The 17,174-nt window shown below is 41.9% G+C and overlaps 1 protein-coding gene across 1 annotated transcript; it reads right to left on the bottom strand.

The window, feature by feature from the left end:
* Positions 1-527: 527 nt before the first annotated feature.
* On the bottom strand, positions 528-8,200 carry pax8 (paired box 8). The gene is made up of 11 exons (XM_029516484.1): positions 8,182-8,200; positions 5,653-5,818; positions 5,305-5,502; positions 4,970-5,046; positions 4,618-4,743; positions 4,063-4,238; positions 3,677-3,797; positions 3,233-3,472; positions 2,726-2,827; positions 1,388-1,477; positions 528-598 (listed from the first exon to the last, which is right to left on the bottom strand). The coding sequence occupies exons 1-11, from the start codon at positions 8,198-8,200 to the stop codon at positions 528-530; spliced, it is 1,386 nt and encodes a 461-aa protein (XP_029372344.1).
* Between the last annotated feature and the right edge of the window lie 8,974 nt (positions 8,201-17,174).

Here is a 17,174-nt window from a genome sequence, read left to right as displayed (position 1 = left end):
AAAATGAATTTGCAAGCAGACATAGATCAAGAAAACGAATCAATTAGTGATGATAGGACAGGATTCACAAGTTTAAAAAAATGTAAACAAAAGCAGGCATAGTTCAGTATAAAGAAGTTGCATATCCCTACTCACTGAATCAGTGGAGTCAAGTTGCAGATGTGCGAGAAAGAAAGTCTTTGGCCAAAACAGCATTAAGGAGCTCTATGTACTGAAAATATGCACCTTGATGTGAGACATCAGGCTGAGTCTCTGGAAACAGGCCCTGCGAGGAGCTTGGTGATAGAAATGTGTAAACGTACATGAGTCAGAGATAACCTTGGGAAATGGTGTCAGTACTGACAAATAAATAATGCAGAAGTAGGTGTGTTGGACCATGACAAGATGTTAGAAATATGCTGGTTTGTCAGCAGTCTCATGTTCACATCCAGTTTTGACTTTCAGGCCTTGGTCCGTGATCAGTTGTGTCAGCTGATGTAAAGTCCTCCGCCCGCTGTCTCGGGTCCGGTGTAGTCCAGGAGCGGGGACTAAAGGTGGTCATAGGCAGCTGCAGACGGTGGAGCTGTGCGGGAGGCTGAACTGTAGTAGTAGGGAGAACCTGCGGGGGGAGACACAGAGAGAGGAAGGTGTTGGTGGTGAATCAGACTTTCTTTATCCATCTTATGAGGTTTTACAGCAGATAGTTGGGCTGAGAGTCTGAACAACTTGGCCTGTTGGTCCTGCAGGTGGCTTGAGCCTGAATTTTGTGCCAACAAATACACAATAATATACCATGTTATCAAAGTGTTTTTTTTTTTTTTTACATCGTTTATCATTTTTATTTCTATAATCTTGGACCTAGTTTTTAATCTCATCTCTTTTTATTGGTGGTACAAGTTCTTGGAATCACTATATATTATGTATGAAAAGGGAAGGGAAAGAACAACCTTTGTGTTTTCCTGAAAGTGTGTAGACTGTGCTACCCGCGTGTCTCATTTCTTTCTTGGTCGGCATTTGTTGCTTTCTTGATTTCGTATTTTTTCGTCTGCAGTTTTATATGCAGCAAAGAGAGTAGAACTTAAAATTGAAGGTGTAAGATAGAGCGCTGAGCTCCAAGGTAACCTTAGTAATGCAACAAATAGAGCATATTATTAGAGGAGGGATGGCGATTACATGACATGTGACTGTAGGAATTCACACATGACTTCCTGGATGCCATACACAGACAAAGAAGTCAAGACTTCACTGCTGAAAAGCAAGTCAGCGTCTAAATTATTTATCTTTTATTGTGAAGGTCTTTTCATTACCATCAAACAAAATGAAATATATTCATTGATAGGGTGTTTGGTGCAGGAGGTGGTTAGAGTAAAACAAACACTGTCAGTGCTGTCGGACTGTCCGTACTCACTCAGGATGCTGGAGTTGGTGAACCTCCAGGCTTCGCTGTAGGAGGTGTAGGGTGAATGGCTGTAGGACTGACCAGTGTAGTCTGCACCGGCTGCAAGAGGGAGAGAAAGTTCATCAAACACTCACATTCTGCAGACAAAACACATTGGAACAACAAGGAAAAACATTTTTAAAAGGAAGAGCGAAGTCACGGCCGGTGGCTCTGTGGAGCCGGGCTGTTTGTGCGTTTGGCAGCATCTGCTCTGCCTTGGCTCATAATTCACCAACAGTTAGTGCAGCCTGTAAACCATTAATCTGTGGTGCAGGTGGATGGCTGAGGGTAAAATCCCTCAGCCCAGTGGTGCGTGCATGCAGCTAGCCCTCTGCTCCCTCTTTCCTCAGCACTTGGCCCCTCACATCGTTCAGCCTCTGCCCTCCTCCTCCTCCTCTCCGTCCTACACTTCCTGCTTTCAAGCACTCCTCTTTCTTTCTTTTCTCTTTTTTTAACATTCCAATATCTAATTGGTAATTATGTTGGCTGGAATGAATCCCTGAGCTCCCCACCTCCTCCTCCTCCACCTCCTCCTGTCCTAACTCCCCCCCCCCTTTTCACTCAGTAATTGTGTATCAACGCTTCCTCACAGCGAGCCCACCAGAAAAATAATAAATCAGACCCTCTCATTTCGCGCTTCGGAGGGCAGACTTCAAATAAAAAAGGTACATCACACATACACACAAAAATGCGCGTGCACACACACAAACACACACACACTACAACACACAAACACACACACACATACACACACACACACTCTATTTGGTAGTATGCCGCCATCTTGACACAGACACACATACATGGACAGCACACACAAACAGACAGAAACATTCACATGCACATACGCACACAAAAACATGCCACAAAGACCGCCTCCTCGACGGCCATACCCAGACTTCACACCCCCCTCCGCCCACCCCCGCGTCTCCCTCCTGGGCCCCCTGGTTCCCATGGCAATGTGTGGTCAGAGGTGTCTGGGTGGGTGGGTGAGGGGGGGTAGTTAGGCAGCAGGGCGGAACCTCTAGCCTAGTCCCTGTACCCCCTGGGCCCATGTGCACCCACACACACAGTTCACCACACTGGCACAGCCACTCATTAACTCAGCCTGTCTCCCTGTTAATCTACAAGCCTCCCTCCAGTCTTTTCTTTCCATTTATTCCTTTTCTTTGTGCCCCCCCACCCCACACACACACACACACACACACTTCTCTCTACCTGTTTGACTCATTATTTCCCTTCAGGTTTTTATTTCATGCTTATCCTCCATTTGACTTGTGTATTTTTGGTCACATGTGGGCTTCTTACCTGCTACCATCCCTGTGATGGCAGAGGAGGAGTATCCTGTCTGGGCCGGGGAGGGGATGTGAGGAGGGTAACCTGGCAGGGTGGAGCTCACCATGTCACGCCCTGTAAACACACACCTTTACAGTAAATAAGTCATTCTATTAGGCTATAAGTTGGGTATTTTACTGTGCAGAGAAAAATACAGTGAATTGCGACAGAAATAGATAATGAATCAGTTAATCATCAAAATATTCAAAGCAAATGAGATCCTAATCCTAATATTTTTATTAGGAAAGATATTTTAGCTTCTCTTAAATAGTGAAGGGGAATAAGTTCTGCTTTCGTCTGTCTTCTATCAAAGAAAAAGTTATATTTGGGAGTTTTGGACTGCTGGTCCGACAAAATAAGATTTTTCAATGAATGCATGAATAATGGGAATTATTATTAGTTGCTGAAAGTTACATGCAAACACAAACGCGTATTCCTTTGTTCTGATTATGAACATGATGAGATGGACACCTGCATTACCTGAGATGACAGACTGACTGCTGAACTGTCCATACACTGGTGCATGATGGGAGAATGAGTTGAATGAATTGGGGAAATGGTTGGCGCTACAGCTGCTGCTGTTTACAGAGACAGGTTTCTGCAGCGCCTGCAGCTCCACGAACGCCAGGTTGGACGCTGCCACGCTTGGCGATGGACTCGTGCTGGTCACTTCCGGGGACAGCTCCTGTTTTAGACAGAGCGGCAGGGACTGTAGGGGCTCTGAGGTGGTGACAGCGAGGGGGGAAGCCGGGTGAGAAAATGAAAACAAATGATGCATATGAGTGGGACTACAAACGTTAAAAAAGTGAAGAGTGAATAATGTCAGGATTGTGTCACAGCTGCTGGTAGGAGTTGGCATATTGAGGACTTCGGCCTTGTGTCATGTGCTTGACAGGAATGAAAGGGCAGCGTCAACTAACATACCAGCCACCATGGTGTAGCTCTGGTGTGCCGTCAGATTCCGTCCAATGGTGGAGCTGGATGTTGAGAGGCTGGTCTTGGCCTCATCCAGACTGCCATTGATGAGGGACAGTGGGTACAAAGTCTGGGGATGACGGATAGGGATTAGCTATTGGAGGAAAGTGGAAGGAGCAAATGTGCGTTGAAGAAAAAACAAACAAAAAAAAAAACAACAGCAACAAAAAAAACAGAGATCTTTTGAATTTCGAATTTCCAAATCATTGCGAAACCAACCAGAAATGGCAATAAAACCAGGAAATGTATTTATTTATCCTTTTGAGTATGTTGTGCTCCCAGTTATCAGTGTTTATATGTTTCTTGAACATTAGTTACTTGCTGTGTGCTGCTACCTGCTCTGTCTTGCTGCTGGAAGCTGAGCTGAACGAGTCCGGTGGGTAGTGGTGTCGCTCAAACCCGCAGTCCAGATGTTGTGAAGCTGCTGAGAAATTATCCACTCTCATCTGTTTCCTTGGGACACCCCCGCTGCCCTGAGAGTCCACGCTGTGCCGGCAACTGTCCTGATCACCTGTGAGTCACATATTCATTTGGAAATGTTCTAAATTGTCGCAAAACATATTCGACCGTTTAACAATGACGGTCTGTAAAGAGATAGGTGTGTTTCACCTTTTAAAAGTACGTTAAGTCCTGCATGCAAAATATCTTATAAGAAAGTAACAATTACCCTAAAAAAAAGTTGCTGGATGTAAGTGCTTTAATTTGGGAATAACATCTGTGCAATTTGTGCTTCAAGCTAATTTGCCTGTTTTCTCTGCTTTAGAGGAAATAGTCACAGTCTCTTCCATCTTTCATGTTCATACATCTGATGGACTTGTTTCCTGGTGCCACCACAATAATTCTAATTGTTACTGACACTTGCTGCCTCATTCGTTTGCTCTAATTCTTACTGTCGTCGTGGCTCCTCTTGCCCTCGGCGCTGGGATGGGGGATACCCAACAAGCCGCTGATGGAGTAGGTGGAGCCCAGGGAGTCCGACTGAGGAGATTCAGGGGGGGTGACAGCTGAACTCGGGACTAAGGGTGTGAGGAAAAACAAAAACAGAGATTTGAGACAGAGATCTGAAATGATGCTGCACACGTCAGTGGACCTATTAGCACAAGAGAACAAGCTTAATCCTACAGAACAATGAGCACACTCCATCTTTAACCTTAATCCTTCAGCAACCCTTAATGATGCTTGTAGATATGGATAATGATAAGCAACCCTCAGTATGAATGTGTTTGAATGGTGTAGACCTACTTATGGTTTGTCCCGGACTCAGACCTTTTCCATCCAGAGGCAGATTGAAGGGCTGTTGGACCTTTGTCCGGATTATTCTGTGACCAAAAACAAATTCCCTTTAGCTGTTTTGTTTGGTGCCAACACTGCCATGATAATTGCATATAAACGGTGTTGGAGGATGCACAAGGGGAAGTTCAGGACCATCAGAGCTTTCTTTCATGCCTCAGTTTAATGTAGCATCTTTAAATGGAAAGATGGAAAGGATTTCATAACCCCAAGGCTGTACTTCCTCTCACTCATCCACCGAGCCAGAGCGGCTCTAACCTGATTACATTCATAATTCAGTTTGTCACCTGTTAATGGAGCTCACGCTGGGCACTGTGTCTCCATCACACACGCCTTCCGCCAGCAGCCGGTCTCTGATTTCCCAAGCAAACATGGTGGGATTCTGCCTCTTGTACTCTGCGATCTTCTCCACAACCTTTGGTGTGGCCACCTTGGGCTTGGAGCCACCAATCACACCAGGCTTGATGCTGCCCGTCTCATAGTAGCTGAAAGAAAGAAGTGTGTCAAAGACTTTTATACTGATGTAAAGGAAGTTGGGTAAGAGAGAGCAATATTAACTATCAAAGGTCAAACACCTCAAACAGTTGGATTAACATTTATGGGAAGTTGAGTAAGATGCTTGTTGTTGTATTTACCGTCCCAGGATCTTGCTGACACAGCCATGGCTGACCCGGAGCTGCCGTGAGATGTCACAGGGCCGAACTCCCTGGTGGGCCATGTCTACAATGCGTTGCCGGATCACCTCCGGAAGTGGACGGCCATTAACAAACATTCCACCTAGTTGGTTAAGACCCCCATGACCTGGGGGAGGAGGGGGGATGAACACTTATAAATGTCATGGAACCTGAGACGGGACACATGCCAACATCGGTGCACAGCAACAGGTAAAGTCACACACACAGATACTTATAGATACGCCAACCTCCAACCACAACAAATGCATGTTTCTATGACAGATTTTCTGAATCAAATGATCTAAAAAAAAAAAAAAAAAAAATCTCAGGAAATGAGACGGTATAATGCACACCCTGCATATTATTTGACATTTTACATGCTTTACATTGAATATAGGAGAAATATTCACAGTCATCACATGGAATTACATTCACAGTCTCTAACAGGCTGAAGCATACAATACTATACATTAAAAGAAACCAAGAGAACAGCAGTAAAAAGAAACAGACTTTAGCTCCACTGAGCAAAACAAACTGCTAATGGAGACTTATCATTTCGCAGAGTTGGTTCGTTTACCTTTATAAAAAAAAAAAAAAAAAGAGGTTCCTTTAATTCAAAAATTAGGATCAAATGAATCACACTGAAAAGGTATTAAAAGCACGTGACTGTGACATCACGCCCCTGTTTAACTTTAAAGCCAAACTTTTAAACTGATGATTCTTTGATTGTGCACAGACTAATTAGCTTGTTATAAATAACACCTACAGGCTCACTCTCAGCAGTCTCATTGAGATGCAACTAATTTATTGTGAGAGTTGAAGCATGAGGCTCAGTTCACTTCACTGAAGGTGACTGACTGTCATTTTCGGCTCAGAGATTATTTAGAGATTATTTTTTTTAAAGATAAAGAAAACAGTAATATTTGATTTTCCCTATTTGGACATATGCTATATGCATTTCTGTTATATCTATATATATATATATCAAACAGAAATGCACATTGAAAATTGAAGTAATTTTTAAGTAAATTTAAACTATACATAAATAATGTGTATTACTATTTATTGTTACTATTGTTATGTTCAGAATCTTTTCTCAGAAATTTACAATATGAGTTATTTTGTTGAGTTGCAATATAATAACAGCAACCAAAGTTTTTAGATAAACCTTATCAATTTATTACTTTTTTTACATTCTCATTATTTGTTATTTCGAGTTGTTGTAGTTGTTATAGTTGTTATAGTTGCGGTGGTTTGATATTTGTGAAAGTGTGGCTGTTGAAAATACTGGAACATCAATGTATAGTTGCATAAACTTGGATCTGGTTGAAGTATTCTTATATATGTAAAATATGTTGTGATAAAGGCAGAGGGGGTGCTCAGTAAACATCCGCAGACAAAGCACCTGCCGTGTCCCGCCACTGGCCTCAACTATCTTCTCTATAGACTGCCCGGTGGTGACTCTGCAAGAACACCATCGCCTTTAATTTAACCCATTGAGCCACTTTCAGCCTTTTCCCAGCTTTCATTTCCACATCAAACAGGCCGGACGAAAGGAGGGAGGGAGGAAAGAGGGGAGTGGGGGGGGGGCTCTATTAACGCTGCCACCGGAGTGTGGAAAAAAATCTCCCTGCCAAGCTTCATCAACCTGCAGGATATTAAAGAGGAGAAGGGAAGCGGGGAGGGGGTCACAGCACGCGCACTGACACAGCGTGCACACCACAAAACAAAGCATAGATAGATAGATGGATAGATAGATAGATAGATATACGACCCAGCTGAAGTGGAGGAGATCATTCTTTAAATGACCAATGATCCAATAAACTTCCTCGACATCCCAGATAATCACCCCAGGAAAATATCATTTCATACATTCAAGAGTTATGATGTCAGATTGTTTAGATGAGACACTTCTATCTATGTGCCACTGCAGGGACTTTTTGTTTTTCACTGTTCGAACGTGGCTGAAAGATCTGCCTTTGAAGCAGCCAAACTACCAAACACTGCTCAAAGCCAACAAAACTTTGCTTTAAATACCCCAGGGCGCAAGCTTCCAACCCCACATGTCAAGCGAACTTCAGGTTTAAAAAGCGACGTATGAGTATGATTGGTCATTTGTAAATATCATGTCACAGTCACCTGGAACAAGCAGATACACAAGCAGGGTGACAATAAGTCATGCCTGCTTCATGACGTCTTTCTAAACGTAGGAATGTATTTGTAGCCCACATTTTTTGGCAAGGACTGTAACTTCTGATACATAGACACAGTAAGCGGCTGTTACAACTGCATTTTACTTTATCATTCATTTTCTGTTTGCATATCAGCTCCTATTTGCATAAAGATGTATAAACCTAGTCTACATACATGGCAATATAGGGGTTTATAACAAATGTCTTAAATGTTAACATACTGCTCAAAAACGCATCATGATGGTAAATCAAAAGGGAAATGTTACAGACTGCGTCAGCTTGCGTTACGTTGTGTTACCTCTTCCGGTGTTAGACATTTCCCTGAGTTTTTGGCCCCTGCTCCACCAGCTGAACGTGCTGCTCGCCTCCACGTTGTCCCAGTTAAAGTGTTTTTACTCCTCGTCCTGCCCCGTCTGGCATGAGTGTGCTGCTGAGTTCACCGGCGATCACACACTGCAGAAGGACACAGGGCTCTGTGAAACTGCCTGTTTGTCTCGTGACTTGTCTGAGCTCGAACAGAGCAAACACTCAGCCGGTGTTCTCCACGGCTCTCTGGGTGTCTTCATTGGGTCTACAGGAGATGCTGGCTGTTGCCTTCAAATGACTGCTTTTATAAGCGTGGCTGGCAGAGCATTAACACTTTTTTAGCTCCTTTAACTTCAAGACTATGTAGAAGTCCACGTGCCTATTTTTTTTTTTTTTTGTGTGTGTGTTAAATTTGTAATTTCAATCAGTATTTTTAAAACAACAAAGACTTTCTTCCCCTGCGGCCAACCCAGATGGCTGCTCCTGTTACACATTAAATTTCCCTTCATTAACCACTTTTTAATTAGAATTGACTGGCCTCATTAATCACCTTATAATTGTTTTAACCAGTACTGTATATCATTTTTGGCTGTTGACTAAAATAATAAATATACGATGATGTAGAGAAAGTAGAATAATAATGCTTTGGGTTAGAGTTTGTGGAGAAAAAAATAGTTTTCTGGACAGTGTCCAACTTTTTGAACAAAATTGCTATTAAAGAAAAGCTTACATTTTCTGTTACTTCCTACTCCCCCCCCCAACAACACAAAAAAGACAAACAAACAAACAAAAACAAAACAAAGCATGCGCTGTAATTCCAAGATATCAAATGAAGATAAATGAATGGATTTTTTTTTAAAGATCAAGTTGCTACTCAAGTGGATTTATTCAAACGATTAGACATTAAAAAGAAGAAGAAAGACGAGTGATGGCTTTTAAAAAGATTAGTAGCTTGTTAACTAAAAACATGTTGAGCATGTTGTAAATATGGTGACTAGTAATTATTGCACTTGTCCACCTGAAGAATGAAATTTGTTTAAAATGACACCAGCTGCACAAAGATCATGGTAATACAAGCAAAAATATTATTTGCTGTGTAAGTGACAACATGTTAATAATGGCTGGACATCAAGGTCAACTGCTGGAACGATGTAGGATTTTTTTTTTTTTTTAAGTGATTGAACAGAAAAAGAGTCATTGTTGATTTCAATGCGTGTTGCAGCTAAATGCTGAGACTCAAAGTGCCATTTCAGTGAGTCAGGTGTTGTCATGTCCTGCCAGAGGACGAACCAAATAATCAGCAGACTGTCACACACTTTTAGACAAATGTTAGATGTGACGATTGACAACATAAGTTGAAGTGTTTGGTTTGATTCTGACTTATTTTGGTTTGCTGTTAATAACATTTACACTGTGATAGGATTAGGAATAAGCCCTACTGGGCTGTTGCCAGATTCAATTAGTTTGTGTGATGATTATCTTATTTGGCAATAATTATTCAAGAGCACATTTGAACAATTAAGTGTAACTGAATATGTTCCTTAAACTTTTTGTTGAACAAAAAAGGGTTTGCCTCTCAGTGTATCTTGAAAACAAAAATCAAATTTGCAAAGACCCAAACATTTAGATGTCAAATTTTAAGTACCTAAATTAATTATATGATGTAGGATCCTTTTTTAATTTTTTTTTATTTTATTAAATTATTAGTATTAGTATTGTTTGGCTGCACCAAAATGCAGCAAAAATAAGAAATTATTCCAATAAAATATCAATATAAATATATGCATCAGTTTAATCACACTGAAAATTGGCTGAAGGATTTAAAACAAAGGAAATTATTACAATTCCACAATTTCAAAATGGAGCAATTTGGTTCCATGTATTAATGTTTTTAATGTTAACATGGATACAAAACCACTCTGTTAACGTTTACCAATTGATATTAATTATTTTATTTTATATTAAATAAAGGTGAATACAGTTAGCATGAAATTTGAAACACTGAATTCCTGCAGGATTTCCCCTCTTGACCTCGGTGTTACAGAAATTGGAAGGGAATTTGTAACTTACCTTTTATTTTGTCTTTCAATCTCTGAGGGAATTTTCGCATTTAAAAAATTGTTGCTCATGCCAAACTAGATTTTTTTTTCCGCCGTCTCCATTTAGCAGTTTCTGTTTTATTCTAAGACTGAATTATTTCCCGTTTGCTATAAGTTCATTATTACGGACTCGGTCGACCGTCATGCAATTTTACTGGAGAAAGAGTCGGATGGTTTTCGCGAAGGAATCGAGTTATTTACAGCGTTTCACTGAGAGGAAAAACTCTTTAAGGAGACCAAGCACACAGATACACATGCATATATATTTTCTATTTAGAGCCCCAGATTCACTCCTGAGTTTAATTTCACATTCAGGTGGGACGGTGAACGGTGAACGTCCTCTAAAAGTGAACGATTATTCCTGTTCATCCACAAACTTTCATCTAATATGTGGACGGTCAGGAAAATGCTGCTCTCATTTATTATGCCTCGTTTTATTGTGTATCATTAGACATAGCGATAGTGATGTTTTGTTGTTGTTTTTTTTTTTTTGGCACAGGTCTGGATGTTTTGGAGCTCGCAGTGTCTCCAGACTGCGGATCACCGCGCTGCCACTATCAGACATCATGAAACAGACACATGCGGGTGAGCAGTTTGAATTAGAGCTTACCTTTCAGCAGTGGAGCCCAAAATAAAACAGGTCCTCCCGCAGACGCTCTGATATTATCCAAATGTGTGACACGGTGTCCGTGCGGGCTCTTGTGTTGTGTTGTGTTGTGTGCGCGGTCAGGTTTTATCCAACCGGGGTTGCGCAGAGGATGGAGGCCTGCAGCCATTGGAGGAGGAGGCGGAGAGAGAGGAGGAGGTGTGGTTCTGTGGAGGGGAGAAGACAGGACCCCCCCCCCCCCCCTCCTCAGCCTTTGGGATGACTGACCCTCTGCTGTGTTTTGATGGCGTTGAGCGACTGCACGGAAACACTTGTCACGGAGACGGCTTGTTTCCAGCCCCGCTCTGAGGAGACCGTGGCGGCGCTTCCGACGGTCCGAGCTGCGCTTTCACACACGATTTAGTGCCTGATTTTCTGTGATCCGTCACAGGCTCCTTCTGACAGGTAGACCAACACCTGACTGACGGTCACATTCATTTCAACACCTTTTTTTTTTTTTTTTAGATGACAATGAAGAAATTATGACAAAATAAAACTAACAAATTAGCCTAACTTCCAAAGTTGTGAAGTACAAACTTTTCAAAAATTGTCAAGCAGGTTTTAATTCACAGAGACAACTCCAGCCACTAAATCTAAATATAAATTAACACGATCGATATCTCGAAATTACATGTGGTAAATCTGAGAACTATTTCACCTCCCAAATCTTTACATTTTATTCATTGGTTTCTATTTATTTGTCTTTTTGCTAAAATAAAAAAAAAAAGAATCTGGACTCAAAAATCGTCTAAATTTGAAGTCGTGTGAGCTGAATGTTGTGACCTTTACCCCTACCCCAAAAGAGCCTTAAAAAAATCTGAAATAACTTTTAATGAGACCTGTCGCGGCTCTTGCTCTTTTCCTTCACTGCATCTCTAGAATTGGGTTTATTGTGAAGCAGGACAGGCGGAGAGGGCGCAACAGGAAAAACAAAATGCTTGCACTCCTTATCGGAAATCTTCCAGCTTTTCTCTGCTCAGTTAGTTGCCTAGTTTACTTTTGGATGTTGTGATTTATTTCCCAGCCATGTTGTGCCTGTGCTGGGGTGTTGGATGCTGCAGCACAGAGTCTTTCTGAGCTGCGCTTTTCTTGCATGAATGAAAACGACTTGACGCCTGTGGGGAAGCGCACTGAGTTGACTTCTCTCTCTGAAGCATTCCCTGCAGACGCGTGATGTCACCGCAGGGTGCCGGGATCCCCCTGAGTTAAAACACTGTTAATGTTGTTCTCACAAACCTGTAAAACAAACTCAACACCTCCGATGACAGCCATCCCTGGCACCTTGTGCCCTGTCTGATAAAAGCAGGTTCGTCCAACCAAATGGATCTTTTACTGAATGGCTAACCGATCTGCTTCACACCAGAGAAAGCCAGGAGACGTTCACGATTAGTTATAACTGTTTTCCATTTTGTAGGTAGAAAATGGAAATAAAATGCTGGTCTCGGCCTCTGCAGCTCTTATCTGCTCACTTGGTGTTTGAAGTCTTTTAAAAGCTCTGACTCTACTTCAGTGCCACTGCAGAACAATGGGAGGCCTGTTTTCAAATAAATAAAAGCGTCAAGAGACTAAAGGGAATCATAACATCAGCTGGAAACAGAGACAGTCCTCTGTAAAGTGACCACAGCGCAGAGAAAATGAAGTGCCCGCAGGTAGAAGTGGCAGCAGAGAGAGAGAGGGGTTACAGAGAGTTTAACAAGGGATTAAAACTCACAGATTGGTATCTATCGAGATGATACTGTGAATTAAAATAGCTTGTAATTATACGGGTCCACTCGCCAAGGGGCAGAATTCATACACACCCTAAATCCGGCTTTCATAGAGCAGAAAGCAGGAGGATATGAAGAAAATGTGGAAAACTAATGACTTGAAACTGTAACTGGAAGATCTCAAAAAACTTCGCATTAAGCCCCCAAAAATATATAAATGGGCTGTCAAGTAAACTGCTGTCAGACATAATTAGAGCTCATGCAGCCGCTTATAGGCAAAACAACAGTTGCTCGTTTCAGTGCAGTCAGAGAAAGAAATGTTGATCTTTACCTTCAAGTCGGTGCTGATGCGTAATGGCACACACGCACAGTTTATACTGTGTGTGTCTGCCATTGTTAGATTGTTGAAACTCTTGACTTTGTCATAATTTATAATCGTCCTTTTCACTCAAAAAGTCTGCTGTCTACACAAAATATGAGATGTTGGCAACAACCCAAACTATTTAGATTTACAACAAATCGTCGTGACAAGACAAGTTGAATGACACCAATTTTGGCCTTGAGGTCATTTGTCTCAGCCACATGTATTTATTATTATAATTATTAGTACAATAATAATAATTAATAATGTATCTTTATATATATTTTTTCCCATTCTCTGGCCCTGGGGGGGGGGGGGGGGGGGTCACTAGTGGGGCCTCGGCGATAATGACGAGGTGCGATTTAGGAAACAAAAATCAGAAACGTATTAAAAATGCTAATTTAAAAAAATACAATATCTCTTACATGCTGAGCAACATTTTGTATTTAATAAACATAGGTCTGATACAAAACTGTTAAACTGGTAACACTTTAACATGAATAAACACCAGAAATAACCACCTGCTGCACTTCTTTCAAACAGTCATGACTGGAGGCTGCTACATGAACAGATGACTTTAGAAATAAAGTCATGATTGTGGACACAGAGTAACAGCACATATTAAATGTCTCCCTTTGACGCCAACACACTTCTTGAACCTTGAACCCGGTTTCAGCTTTCATGTGTAACCTTTGGAGCACATAATGAAATCGTACAATTTTAGTTCTTTTTTTTTATTCTTCTTCTTTTTTGTCGGGTGTGTCTTGTTGCTGGCTAATTTACTTCCCCCAGCAAAGTTTGTGTCAGCATCGTAACCTGCGGCGACAGAGGTGAATGTAAAAGGTCAGATCAGACACTTCCGACTGCAGTGATAAGAGGCTGCAGCTCCTCTGCCGTTTATCTCTTGCTTTTGGGGATAAATTTCATGTGACTAAAGCGGAAACTGCCAATAAAACACGCGTGCAGCAAACACAAACATTACAGGTTTCATTTCACAGATGAAGGTAAAACTACATTTTACTCAGTAGATCAGTCTCTTTCTGCGTGTCCACTGTCTGAATGCAGAGATATTATAGCAAGAACCATAATTTATTTTAAAATTAAAACATCACGGGGGATATAAGATGGATATGTTTAATTAGGAATAAAGTCATTAGAAGGCCCCACAGAGACAGTGCACACACACAGGGACCACAGTGACTGACAACTTTGCAAAATCTGGACTTAAAATGTGTGTTTACCCCCCCCCCCCCCAATCCCTCTCTCCAACTGTGCAGAGGTACGACTGTCTGTCTGACTCGCAGTGTGCGCGCTCCCGCGGTGATGCATCACTCAGCTCCCGCTTCACTGCGCGCACCCGTTAGAGATGAATGAGGGGGGAAAAGGCGCCCACTTAATGACAACTTTTATAAATCTGGGCCGAGCGAGCGCACGTCTCTTTGTGGTCAGCGAGTCGAGATGAAGCAGGTAATTAGGTCATAATAGCTGGAGAAACACCTCAGTATTGATGATCCCATTAGGGGGATGATTTGCCGGGTGCACAAGAGCTGAAACCCAAACTTTCTACCCCATCCTGGTTAGATTCTCCCACTCTGATATTTGCATCCACAATTACTATATATATTTTTTTTCTTTTTTTTTCTCTGAATATAAGATGAGTCCAATTTTATGTTTTTTCATCCCCTTTCTGTCCCCAGACATTATGGATTAAATGACACATTTAATTTTATCACCTGGTGATATTACTCATAATGAGAAGTGAGTATTTTTGTTGAACCGTTTTCCCAGAGATCTGTACACCTGAACGTAACAGTGGTTGCCTGTATGTTACCATATGGGATCCAGCCATGTTTAGGTTTTGTGCCTCTCACCCATGCTGTTGTTGCCAACCAGCCTTTCAGCTTTCCCCCTCTCATCCTTTTCTCTCCAACCAGCCTTTACCATCTGTTTTGGATCCTCTCCATTCTGTCCTCTCATCTTTTTCTCCTCATCTTCCTGTGTTTTGTGCACTGTCCACCCTCCCTCCAGCTTTGTCTGCCTTAGTCCAGCCCCCTCCATTGTTCCTCCTGTGCCTCCCATTTCCGCTTTGGTGTTGCCCTCTGACCCCACACTCTGTCCTCCCTCTGTCCCTCCCGCTGATACCCCCCACCCCACCCTGCCCAGGTCCCCAAATCTTCTTGTTCTTCTCTTGACTGCCCTGCCTTTAAGTTTTGGGTTTTTTTTTTGTTTAGTTTTTTTGGGATGGGGGGGTGCTAATAACTGTTGCCAGCAAGTTTCACACAAAATCCCAGTGTGATTGCTATTGTGGGGGCTACAATAGCATACAGGCTGTAATGGCCATTAGCAACAGAAGGACCTGGCTTCTAAGCAGTGTTCATTTGTGTGTAGCTCACATTAAATTTGGCCTGGTGGTCTGATGGAAATTTATGAATTTCAATCCATCAGCTAAGTTTTTACTCTGCTCATTCTCACTTGCTACCAGTCTGCCACTGAGTTTCATTATCTCTCCTAAAAAAAAGAATGCAAAAGTGGACGAACTGACCAAAATGTTTAGCCATCACCTTAATGATTTACATGAATGAATTCAGCGTGGGTGATACAGACCACAAGCATACACAGGCACCCCCATCGACACACACGAGTAATTACAGTGGACTTTGAGGATCAGAGAGACTGGTGAACCTTGTCTTCATGCCTGTCAGTCAGAAGTGGTTTCCAAGGAGATGGGCATCACAAGGTTGGCAATTGGCTGTGATGTTATGAGGGATGTGGAACTGGGTGTCCTCATGGGAACTCCTCTTGCAAGCAAGGTGCTCCTCTTGCAAGCAGAGACATGAGAGAAAGATTTAATCAAATGAATAGTCAAAGAACCTCATTATCCACCAAGCAGCAGTTTGCGGTAATAATGCAGAAGATATAAAAGCACAACTCTGTTATCAGCTGGAGTGAATGTCAACGAGCAAACCAAAATACTTAGTGTCATCTTCAGCATCAGTGCCTTGTTCCTAATTAACTTGCTAAAGAGACTCAGAGCAGGCCAGTTTCCTAAAAGAGCAAGATTTTGTTATGTAGAAAAGCTCTCCATCGATAATTGAATAAAATGAAAGGGTCATTTAATCAAATTGCAAATAAGTACAAATACACATAATTTCTAAATTACCCTCAAGTGGCTGCAAAGTACTAATAATGTGGTCTGTGGATTATCCAAATTAAAGGAGTAAAGCAAAATTTGGTGAGCTGGCCCTTTAACACAATGGAAAACAAGGTCTCCAGCTTACTTTTGTCCTGTTATGTTAGTTAGTTAGTTAGTTAGTTAGTTAGTTAGTTAGTGAGTTAGTTAGGGACAACATTTACACAGTGATTGTACTTGTGTAGTGTAGCCTAAATGGCCAATTACAGGGTTATTTGACAGAAGCCAAATAATTTTGATCCACTCAACAAGAGGCTCAGCAGTGCAGAGGCAAAATAGTTGTTTTGATCGACACTTTTTGTTGTAAAGCCACAAATACTGAGTTGATAACAGTAAAAGGGGGCTAAGTTTGGTAGTTATTTCATACAGTCAATTTCCTATTTATTAGACTCGTATGATAGACTCATATTTGGCAGTCTGTTTTGTCAACAAACAATAAAGTGTAAAGAAATGTTAACGCTGTAATGCTAACAGGCATTAAGAGAGACAGAGAGAGTGCCTGCAGATTTACTGCTGTGATGTCCCACTGATGCGTTGTGTTTGACGATTACAGATAGCCCAGGGTAATAGCAATGTAATTAGGCCTTTACTGTCGTGTAATTCTCCGTCAAGCACATTGTCAATATCTTGGTTGATGAGGTTGAAAGTGAGATTGGAATCCAGTGACCCAGGCCAGTTGGTGTAATGACACACACACACACACACAGCCAGAGTGCTTGTAATGCAGTACTGCTGCTGTGATATTTGCTTTTGTCCCAGTGTTGATCTAAGCTGACATTATGCTGTATGGCCCTGATCGCTGTTTGTCTGAGTGTTACATTTATCATCTGTGGGAGGGCAAACGAGGGATCAGGGGGACCGGAGAGCAAAGTGAGAGAGGAAGGGAGGGATGGCCTGGCAGGTGAAGGAAGGAAGGAGGGAGGGATAGAGAGTGAATGAGTAAGAGAGCAAGAGAGAGAGATAGTGGGGAGAATGGGCTGGAA

This window comes from Echeneis naucrates, chromosome 12, assembly GCF_900963305.1.
Source record: "Echeneis naucrates chromosome 12, fEcheNa1.1, whole genome shotgun sequence".
Taxonomy (NCBI): domain Eukaryota; kingdom Metazoa; phylum Chordata; class Actinopteri; order Carangiformes; family Echeneidae; genus Echeneis; species Echeneis naucrates.
This window is presented reverse-complemented; position numbering and strand designations above follow the sequence as displayed.